This window comes from Hevea brasiliensis, chromosome 2 (assembly GCF_030052815.1).
Source record: "Hevea brasiliensis isolate MT/VB/25A 57/8 chromosome 2, ASM3005281v1, whole genome shotgun sequence".
Taxonomy (NCBI): domain Eukaryota; kingdom Viridiplantae; phylum Streptophyta; class Magnoliopsida; order Malpighiales; family Euphorbiaceae; genus Hevea; species Hevea brasiliensis.
The window spans coordinates 2214696-2226659 of NC_079494.1; the positions used below are offsets into that span (position 1 = coordinate 2214696).

The 11964-nt window shown below is 31.7% G+C and overlaps 2 protein-coding genes across 2 annotated transcripts; one reads left to right on the plus strand and one right to left on the minus strand.

Annotated features, from left to right (window-relative positions):
• Positions 1-342: 342 nt before the first annotated feature.
• Positions 343-6380, plus strand: LOC110673830 (probable diphthine methyl ester synthase). The gene is made up of 8 exons (XM_021837044.2): positions 343-1981; positions 3341-3702; positions 3789-3913; positions 4064-4293; positions 4399-4438; positions 4578-4669; positions 5606-5864; positions 5961-6380. The coding sequence occupies exons 2-7, from the start codon at positions 3553-3555 to the stop codon at positions 5824-5826; spliced, it is 858 nt and encodes a 285-aa protein (XP_021692736.2). The 5' UTR covers positions 343-1981; positions 3341-3552; the 3' UTR covers positions 5827-5864; positions 5961-6380.
• A 115-nt stretch (positions 6381-6495) lies between these two features.
• On the minus strand, positions 6496-9427 carry LOC110673829 (L10-interacting MYB domain-containing protein). Its single transcript, XM_021837043.2, has 3 exons — positions 9216-9427; positions 7787-8113; positions 6496-7699 (listed from the first exon to the last, which is right to left on the minus strand). Exons 2-3 carry the CDS (start codon positions 8111-8113, stop codon positions 7100-7102), a joined length of 927 nt encoding a protein of 308 aa, XP_021692735.1. The 5' UTR covers positions 9216-9427; the 3' UTR covers positions 6496-7099.
• Between the last annotated feature and the right edge of the window lie 2537 nt (positions 9428-11964).

The following is an 11964-nucleotide window of genomic DNA, read 5'->3' on the forward strand; positions in this document are numbered from 1 at the left end:
GTACAGACCAAATTACAAACTAGCCTATAAAACATGAACCCTAGGAACACAAGCCCAAGCCATCAAAAAATAAACCAAGACCCACGAAGACTCAGTCCAACAACAATACTGGGCTCTTCAGTCTCTCATTCTCATATGGCTTGGAGGGTCTGCTCCAAATCTCACCGGAGATGCCACCATCAAGAACAAAGAAGGACCCTCCACCGGGCCTAGCGCGGAACCGAAGCAACAAAGAGCAGAACTAACCTTTTAAGCAGATCACCAAATCTAAGGCTATGCACAAATGTTCTATCCGACCCAATACAGATCGAATCTAGCGATAAAATAGGCATTATGTATTTGCTCATTAGCTGTTGTCTATGAGAGTTAACTCTTGGATTGGATACGCACAAATGTGTTAAATACCTATTAATCCAATGGAATTAAAAAGGTTAAGAATGAAAAACTGTATTTGTAAATAATAAGTTTTGGGTATGAACTGTTTAGGCATTTGCTGAAGAATAATTAAGGCTATATCTATATCCAGATAGCCCCTGCCAGGACCCACTTTATTGGTTATGGTGAATTGTCGTGAGACCATGTCTTGAATTTTGCTTGACCTCTTTTTCTTGTAAATCATGTGGACCAAAGATACCATATAATATTACAAGGGAGCCAAGATTGCTTGACCTTGCTTTTTGCTGCACTTTTATTGCTTGCCTTGCTGGTTTGGTTTGATTTAGTCATATTGCCACCAAGATTCAATTCGTGCTTAGTGCATTGGTGTTTTTCTCAGTGAAATTATAATGATAAAGCAGAATCTGCTTCTAGATGGGTTTCACTTTTCAAAGTATTGGTTCTCAATAATGACCCAATAGATTGTAAAGGCTTCTTTCTTTTATATTTCAAGCCCTGAAACTAGTTTTAAGTTATGCCTTCAAAGTTCAAACTACTTCTGTGCAAGTATGCATTGCATGACTACCAATTCTAAAATTTCCCTTATCAGAAGACAATTATGCAATTGCATAATTTAGTACAATAAAAGGGGAGGATAGTTGCTGCTTATGAGGCAGCATAGATCTTCCATAATGAAATTCAAAATGACATGATGCTGGAATCATAACTAAAGTTTTGGCCTTTTGGATATGATGACCATTTTGATATCTATTCCATTTCTTATTCATGCAAATTGTGTTACTTTTCCCTCCAATAGAGATGCAGATTTTGCAGGGGAACTGGCTCAGTGACCGTAGAGCTTGGTGGGGATGAGAAAGAAGTCTCTCGATGTATCAATTGTGATGGTGTTGGTTCTTTGACATGTACAACATGTCAAGGCACTGGAATACAACCCCGTTATCTTGATCGCAGGAATGAATCTTTAAATTGTGTTTTCTTTTCTTCCTTGCAAACAAGGTATGATTGAATGAACATATTATTGACTAGTGCTTTGTATGCTTGAATAATTCTGATTGCTTCTCGCAATTGTATAATTGGGAAAATATGATCAGCAAGGTTAGCTATTCTTACTAATTTTAAGATGTTGGGTGGAAATGGGAACTTTCCACTGAATTAGCGTTGTGCTAAATAAGTCAATTGAGTCTTAAGATTTTAATAAAATATCGGATGTCTAGAACATGCTGAAATAGATTAAGCTAGCAGGAAAGGAATTAGCATTTACATTTTTTTTATTAGAATTATTATCAACTTGAGAGAGAGGCAAAGAGTTGAGATTCTAAATTGTGTTACTAACACAAGCATGTATTTTGTTGTGAGCATAGAATTCAAGGACGATGATTGAAGCCCTTCAGAAGCAGAAGCAATGGTTTTGGACTCAATCCAGTGGCTAATCAACTCTGTAGGGTGAACTAGAAGAGATCACTTTTTCTGTCAACACTTTTCCATTTTCCATCAAGTTCCTTCTCATGCTTTGTTCCAATGTAAAATTTAGCTAGTGATAAAGCTTTCTTCATTCCGTTGGAGGATGTAGTCTCGTCATAAGATGGTATTTCTCCTTTTATCCCCTTGCTAAATTTGTATTTCAATTGATTGCTTAACCGCTATAAGTCCATGACAATTCAAGGGTTTTATTCTTTATAAATTTAAAGGGTCCATAAATGTAAAAGCCAAAGCCAAAACCACGAGTAATCCAACGTTTCATTTCTTGAAATTTCCTTCCTTTTGTTTATATTTTTCCCCTTACTCTCTTTTCCTTTCACCAATCCAAGGATCCATAGCATTATTGAATACACCTTAAGCACACAAAATTATTACACCCTTCTCACATAATAAGGTTAACTTAATTGTTAATTTCATAGATTGTCAAGCTTAATCGTGAGACTGAAAAGTAAGAGGGTAGGAATGGAAACGGGTCTTGGTAGATTTTTACTGAATTCGAGCTCAATTTGAAAAATTAGAGTTGAGGCTCAATTTATCAAATTTAATTAGTTAAATTTAATAAGTATAATAAATTATAATAATTAAACTAATAACTATAATAATATTAATCATAGTTATTGAACTCAGCTCGAATCAGCCAGTTAAATCGGTGAATTAGTAACCTAATTATTAAATCGGTTTGGATTTGTAATTGAATTAAATAAGGAAGCGATCCGATGTGACTCGATTAATTTGGTTGAATCTGTGTGATCCTATTGACCTGATAGGTTTAATTATTTAATAATTTTTTTTAATATTAATATAACAAATTAAACTCAAAATCTCATAGAGTTTTTAAAATCAAAATCAATTGAATTAACTTAATAATTATGTATTTTTTTATTTTTAAATATTTATTTTTTAATATATAATTAATATTTTATAAATATTAAAAAAAAAATTATACATTTATATACATTTTTTAAACGTTATTTTACTTAAATACTTTTATATAAAATTTAAAAATACTATTAAAATTTATTAAATCTTAATAAATGTTAAAGTTTCATTTAAATAATTAAAATTTAATTAATTAATTTTATTTATTTATATTAATAATTGTTATATTTAATTAATTTTTAATTAAATTATATAAATTTAATTAATTTTTAACTATTAACTTACTGATTGATTTATTCACTCGGTTTTTCCTGAGTCAGATTTATATATATATATATATATATATATATATATATATATATATAGACACACGCACACGAATATCAAAATGAGTTAATTTACGAGTTTATGAGTCAGCACACAAATTTAAATGAATTTAAAATTTAAGCGCGCAGGAATCGGGAGTCGGTCCAAGCCTTTCAGCCCATTATGGCCCATAATCAGATTTTAATTCCAGAATTGCATGCTCCGATCATAGCCCAATACAATGTCGACATTCCAATTAGGGTTTTTTTTTTATTTGAAGAAAGACAGAAACGGTGGCGTTGTTGTTAACTACATGCTGCCGTGGGGAAAGAAACAAATAGCAGTTGCAGGCAGCACTAGTGTTTCAGCTCTTTTGGGAGGCTTGGAGCTATTGGGCAGCAAGAGTGCCTCTTTGACTGAATTGAAGATACAGAAGGTTTGTTTCCAACGTTCTTGCATAATATCTAGGGTTTAGCAGATAAGCAAGAGAAGATGTTGTACATAATAGGTCTAGGATTGGGAGATGAGAAGGATATTACTTTAAGAGGTCTAGAAGCTGTGCAGAAATGTGAGAAGGTGTACATGGAAGCCTACACTTCTCTTCTCTCCTTTGGTCTCTCCACTGATGGACTTTCCACTCTGGTACTTGTTGAACCCTCAATTTTTTATTCTGATCTTTGTTTCGTATTTAAATTTACATTGTGGATTATGATTTTTTTTTTTAAAAGGAAAATTTATATGGGAAACCAATTGCCATTGCTGATAGAGAGATGGTAGAAGAGAAGGCTGATGATATATTGTCATCAGCTCGTACTTCTGATGTTGCTTTCCTTGTTGTTGGAGATCCTTTTGGGTATGTTGTCTCTTGAAAGTTTCTTTTTGTTTATGTAAGCATGCTACTTATGCCCTAATTAATTTTTATGATTTGACTGGAATTCTTGATCTTTAGCTGTACTCTAGTTGCTAAGTTGTTGTTCTTTGGATAATTTGATTTGGAATGCAGAGCTACAACACATACAGATCTTGTTGTTCGAGCTAAGGAATTGGGGGTTGATGTCAAAGTGGTACACAATGCGTCTGTGATGAATGCGGTTGGGATTTGTGGATTACAATTATATCGCTATGGAGAGACTGTTTCAATCCCTTTTTTTACTGATAATTGGAGACCTGATAGCTTTTATGAAAAGATAAGAAGAAATCGTGAACTTGGATTGCATACACTTTGTTTATTGGGTGAGCTTGTGAGCTCATCATTTACTCATTTTTACTAATTCATTTTTAGTTTTAACCTTGTCTGAGTTGAAAATCTTATCAAATATCTGCTTTTCTCCATTACAGATATACGAGTAAAGGAACCTTCATGGGAATCCTTGTCTAGGTATGTGTTCAAGTTTATTGACTAAAGCCTTTAAGTTTAGTTTTGGAGATTTTTTTTTTTTTTTTTTTTGAGTTTCTGTATTTTGCACTATTCTGCACTTTCAACTATTGCTTAACTCATAACTTTTAAATTGTTTTAGAGGAAGGAAGAAGTATGAACCCCCTAGATACATGACTATAAACAATGCAATTGATCAACTCTTGGAGATTGAGCAAAAACGTGGGGAATCTGGTGAGACTTGCAAGTGTTTTGCTATCTTTAGGCTTTCATGTTGCAACATATTTTATCTATATATACGAGGCAGCAGTTTATGGAACACTTGAACTCAATTAACTATGACCCTTAGAAACAACCCTACTCCTTGAAGATAAAGAGGAAAAAGAAAACCATTTTTACTAAAATAGATTGATGTTCCCCACTTTTGTTTTTGTTGTGTCCACTAAAGAGTTATATCAATTGAGGTAGTTGAAGCTGCATAGTCAATCACTGTGAAAATGAAAGGTTATCTTAGGGAAGAGGGCTTGTGGATGTAATCCCGAACCTGATATAGCAATGTATTCTCAGGTTCACAATATGAATGATCACACTTACTGTCCTCCAACAAAAAGTGTGTTTTGACTTTTGCTATTATATTCTTCTAACCTATTACATTATCTTCCTAGCCTCGAATTAAGCCTTTTACCTTTGAGCAACTCTTGCATTGTATTTTGTTGGCTATTGACTCAAATCTTTAATAAGAAATGAGCTTTCAATATCTCTGTATCTGCCAACTATGGCATGCTTCATTTTTAAATTACATTTCTTTGTTCAAACAAGTTAATGCAGGATCAAGTATAATACAAATTCATATTCTTTGTTTTCGGATGTCATGCTCTGCTGAATTAGTTACTTTCTAGTGGGAAATATGCAACTAGAGTGTTTTTACATGGGTAGGCACTTCATTTTAGATCTTAGATCCCTGTGCTGTGGCAGGCATAAAATGCAAGTAGGTGGTTGCCTATTTGCCTTATCCCCGAGAGATTTTGCTATGATGCTAAACTTGTAAATTGTAATCCTTCTTTAGATGCGTTGGCGTTTAAGCTTCTTAATTAACCTTTTGTTTCCCTTCTTTTGAAGACATGCAAATAAGCTTCTAATCACAGCATGTTTGCGATTCTTTCCTTGCAGCATACAATGAAGACACTAGCTGTGTTGGCTTTGCTCGGTTGGGAAGTGAGGATCAGATGATAGTTGCTGGGACAATGAAGCAACAGCTGGCAGTTGATTTTGGAGCACCCTTGCATTGTCTTGTAATTGTGGGCAAGACACATCCCCTAGAAGAAGAAATGCTGGATGTTTACAAACTTGAAAGTGCGAGGCAAGACCAAAAAGATGATGAAAGTGCATGATAATTTTCCTTGGAGAAACAAATATATGTAATTTGCAGGTTAAGGTTTCTGTCTGATTTTCTTTTTTGCCCACGAAGAAAAATTTCCCAGTGATCTATGGAACTTAATGTTTAATACGTGTTGTGCTTTTACAGCTGTTTGGGAGAGATAGGACTCTAGGCTTCATTTGCATTTCTACAGGCCAGTTCTGTTGAGAAGTTGGTGCAGCGTGCAGGAAGAGTAGCAACATATTTCTTCTGCATGAGGTGCCAAGCGAATTCCATTTCTGACTCAATATTCATGTAGCATCCTATGTACACTTAAAAGAAATATACATCTTTACCCTAAATTTTGCATCAGGGTACACCGTATATCGGTGTGTTTATCAATTGAAGCCACTGTAGCTTAAGAGTTGCGCTATTTATATGGTTTTCCTCAGTTTTTTCATGTTAGTGACACTAGGGTTGATAGGGGATCAGATTTTTTCGTGGGTTTGTAATATATTCAATCAATATCTTTACCCTTTCAAAGGCGGCTTAGGCTTTAATATTTTAATTAAGAAATCTTTGAGAGAATGTTGGCCTATCTTTGATTGTAATGCCTTTCCTATAATGACTTGAAAAGGCTTTAGGGTTCAAATGCATGAGAGAATGATCATGATTCATTGTACAGAAGAAGAAAAGAAAAATAAATAAGGAAAGAAAGAAAATAGTATTTAATTTAATTGCTTTCAGATGAATTGCATTTGGGAAATACATTCGACCATCAAGGCAATCCATGTGGCCATAATGGTTTCTATTCTCTGCCCAACTAATTTGTTGTCTATAACAATTAGCAGGACGTATCTTGATCATTTTGACGCTGCATCATGAATTTCATTCAGATCACGACCAGAAAACATAACTTTGTCTTATATGGGAAGAAGGGTTTCCCCTGGCACTGCCCTTAGCCTGAGGACCTTGCTACAGTTAAGATTCTTAATAGCGATGTATATTTCGGTTCGTGTTCAGAACATTTCAAAGTATCACCTAAATGGTACAACTGCCTCGAAAAGAGCCACACAGCATGCAGTGTCTTATCTTGATGTTATCAGGCCTGAAATCACTTCAACAATAAACAACTTTGATTGCCTATTCGTCAAGTAATCACAATTTTACACGCTTGTATAGACCTAGTTTCTGGTATTGGTTAAACCCCCGACTTAAAAGACCTTGTTTGCCAAAAATAAGATAGAGTAACTAAATATGATGTTTACACCTCTGGGGATTAAAAAGGCCACAACCTCTCCCTTAACCTACAAGAAAATGGTGGATTTACCACACTTCCCCTGCAACCAAGTCAACCGTATCTGATTACCTTTCAAAGATATAAATGTCTCTCTCAAGTTAGGCTCCTCAAACAGGTCCAAAGCTGCAAAGTACAGCTGTTGATCAATGTCTCCTATCTCATCCAGTGCTTTAATGCAATTAGTTATGGTAAATTTTTCATTGTTTTGCTTTGGTGCAGCCTTTCTCCACCTGGAAGCAGCCACCATCTCCAACAAGGCTTCTGCCATAGCTTCATTTATTTCTTGATCCTTCTTATTCTGACCAGAAGAGGGCTGTGTCTCAGAAGGCCGTTTCCTCTTTTTCTCTGATATATTCTTAACTATCTTATCTGCTGTTAAACAGTTTCCTTGCACTGGTCTTGATGAAGATGGATTTTCAGGATGAGAGGATCCACCAACTGGATTTGAACTTAAGCCTGCAGCATCATTTCCAACCAGTTTTTCCAATCCTTCAAAGTGACTTGATTGGGCATACTTTCCATCAGCTGATGTATCTGTGAATATTGTGCATAATTGCTCATATATGGGACAGTACTTGACTTTAATTGTCTCAGGCCTAGGCTGTGTCTGTAAGTGCAGGCTATCAGAATACATAATATGAAGGTCAAGAAATACCAAATTTAAGCTTCAGAAGAAAAGAAAAGAAAAACAAACCCCGACGTCTTCCCACAGGTCAAATCCAATGCAGCAAGAATCTTCCATAGCAAAGTCATTTTGAACAAAAGCTGACTTCAAATTATAGAAGCGCGTCCGCAGTACATCTAGGTGTTTTCTCAATTGGTTGTTATTGAAATTTAGATCTGTTTGCTTGTTGAACCCATCACGTATGTGATTCCAAGTTCTCTTGTCAAAAACATTGTTTCGTCTATTTCCCAGTTGAATCTGCTTCACTACCAAGTCCGCAAATATCTTATCAAGGGATGCTGTCCATTTTGTTCTTGATCGTTCATGCTTATGTTGATTACCAGTTTCACTATCCATCTACAACAGACAGTGCTCAGTTACATGACCATCAGCAATATCATTCAAAACTTTTCTGTTAATAAGAAAAGAGTTTAAATGCCAGGTTAACAATGCTTCTATCAGGACAACGGCAAAAAAGTGTATTGGATAAATAATGTATTGTAGTGTTTGATACAGTTCAAATCTTACTGGTTTTATGCCTCAAAACCTCTTTTATCACAGCAATAAGGAAATCATCAGCATATAATAAATTATAATTTTCATAATTTATCTATACCCCAAACAAAGTGGCAGGTTTCCGATATCTACAATATTATCACAATGCATAAAAATAAACAATTGATCATTTATATTATGTAACTGTCTGAATGTAATTTCACAGCTAAGTTGTGTTTACTTTTCCTTAGACTATGAACTCTACCTATCCTAGTAATAATGGATAATCTATTTATTTATTGTTATTCGTTTCCACTAACTGGAAGTTCTAGCAAGTATAAGTCATTCAAGATTCTTCCACAATGCACAATCAGTTCTTCCCATGGACAGTGAGACCTATAAGTTCCCAATTGCAAATACACTGGGCATTGCAGCAATGATGTTAGAGCATCACCGTAATGTCCATAAATCTTGCAAATCAAATTCACAACCATACAAAGCTTTGCAAATACCCTCCCCATACATGCCCACTTTCACTTCCTACAACTCAACTTCACAAGAAAATCTTACTTGATTTCCTAGACGTTAACAAATATGAAAATCACATAATACATAGCCATAAAAATATAGATACTAAGGCAATCCTAGCCTTATGACTAAGTGGACATGTTGATAAAGTTATAACCATAAAGACAAAAGACCTTTTTTATTTCCATAGAACCAAACAATACCTTAAAAAGAGTTGGTAAACACAAAGCCCTAGAAAGAGACAGTACTAGCTCTAAGAAAGAGATATGAACCCGACTACTCCCATAATCAAAACCCTAAAAAGAGACTGTACTAGCAGAATGACGCTAATAATCTAGCCATAAAATATTAGGGCATTTCCCCTCTACAATTGAAGCACAGAAAAGGAAATACGAAAACGCCAAAATCGCAACGACAAATGCACAGGAGATTTTACCTGATCGGAGATTTGGCAGGACGATAGAGGGCGAGCCAGTGGAGAGAGAGGCGGTAGGCGGTCTCTCTGCCTCCGCTGTCCCGTCTTAAGCCATTCAAGAAAAGGAATTTGCTTTAGAATTGTTTCCGATTTCCTCAAAATCTTCTTCTTGGTCAGTGCTGATCTAAACTCTTGTTGTACGACAAGTTTATTGTCGATATTTTTTGATAGTCTATTTTAATATATTAAATTAATTTATAAAATATTTATTATTATAATATTAATATATCAATATTAATTTATAAAATATTATTTATACATTAAATAAATTTAATATATATTTAATAGTATACAATATTATACTTATTTAATATCCTAATTTTAATATATAAAAATATTAATTATATAAACATATTATTTTTTTTTTAGAACATAAACTTATTATTTCTTGAATAATATCAAAATAAATATTTTATCGATTAAATTTTAAACTCTTGGCTTATATTGATCTTCAAACCTAACTTAATTTGAAAATCATTATATATATATATATATATATATATATATATATATATATATATTTATTTATTTTATGATTATTAAATTTTTTAATTTCTATTTATGCACCTTTCAAAAAAAAATTCTATTTATGCATATTTTTAGATGATTAATTGTGAAAACTGAAAAATATTGTATTATTATATATGATTAATTATAATTTTATAAATAAAATTATATCATTAAAAAAATTGTGATTGTTTAATTTTTTAAATTTTAATTATTTAAATTTATATATATGTACTCTAATACTAAGGCTGTATTTGATATTACATAATTAAAGCTGCAAATATAATTAGGATTATATGGTATATTTAATTATATTGTTTAGTAATATAAAAAAATTTACTATAATAAAGTGATAATTATATAATGTAATTAATTATATTTAAAATAACGTACTAATTATTACATATAAAAATAATTTTTTTATTATCAATATTACAATCACAATTACTACTATTATCATTATTATCTCTATCTTGTTATTACTATCATTATTACTGCTACTATTATCACCATTATCGGGTGTTCATCGCCACCACTAGACCATCGCTGTTATTACTTAACTACTATCATCTTTACTACTATTACCTTACTTTATTATCATCTTTTAATTATCATTGTCACTACTATCACTACTATTATTACTACTTGATCGCTAATTGCTATATATATTATTACTTATTATTAACATCATAAATAAATTAACTATTAAAATTAAAATTATCACTACATAACATTGTTTATATTTTTATTTTATAATAAAGAGAAAATTACTATTTAGTCTCTATATTTTAGCGAAACTAATTATTTGATCTTTATATTTTTTAAAATATACTATTTGATTAATGTATTTTGTTTTTGTTAAATTATTTAGTCACTCTATCAAATTTTTCTTTATTCATGCTATTCAAATTACTATTTAATCCATTTATTTTAAGAAAATTAATTAGTTGATCCATATATTTTAAAAAATATTTATTAAAATTAATTAGTTAGACTATATATTTTAAAAAATACTTTATTTTGAAAATATATTATTTAATAAAAATAAAAATTTGTTTATATGAAAATTAAATCAGAATTTATATGAATTTTTTTTTTATTTTTTGATTCCGTAGATATCATTTTCGTATTTTCCTTATTGAAAAGTAATTTTCATCTATTACTTAAAAATTTAAATAAACTAGTTAATTTTTGTATGTAAACAATTTGTATTATTTTTATGAACATATGAAAAATAAATAGAGAATAATGGAAAGAAATGTGTGAATATAAAGGAGAAAAAACAATATTAAGAGAGAAATAAGGTTGGGAGAATTAAGGTAGTTTAAGTATAAAAATAATTATGAAATTAAATAATTAATATAGTTAAATTATATAGACTAATTAATGTGTTTTTTTTTAATATAAGAGTTAATTAATTAATTTCATTAAAATAGAGAGATTAAATAATAATTTGACTAATATTGATTAATGAAAAATTAGACGGAGATACTAAATAATTTAACAAAAGTAAAATATAAGTACAAAATAATAAATTTTTTAAAATATAAAAATTAAATAATTAATTTTATTAAAATATAAAAATTAAATAATAATTTATCTTTGTAACAAACATAAAAATATAATTAAAATTATATAATTAATTCTATTCCATTATATTATGTTTTACCAACGTAATCTAAATTCAGAAGGAATTGATTACTACGTCTGCGTATATATTAATTTAATTTATAATTAAAAATAATCATGTCATATGAAAAAAATCATTTCATTTTATGATTTATAGAACTGTTATTTTAATTAAGGTTGGACACGTGCCTGCATAAGACCATAACCATGGGTCCACTTACCAAATTTAATAAAGGTGGGCCCTTATTTCTATGGGCCTATTGTCGAAATGGACATCAGAACTGCAAAATTGGAACCATCAATTTCACCGTTAAGCGGTGGCCAGTCACTGCTTGCAGTTGCAGTTTGCTTAAAAAACCAATCACGCCACCTAACAATCTCTACAGATGAATCAGATCAGAGGAGGTGTGCGGTCCTTATCATTTTACCAATTGTCGGTGATCCAGTTGAACGATCCAAATCATACATGACGCGGTCCCACACAAATAACTGAAGACAACAATCTTCTCTCCGTTTCTTTAGACGGGTGTTTTCGTGCGCAAATCTCGGCTATACAGTCAGAACTCAAGGGGCA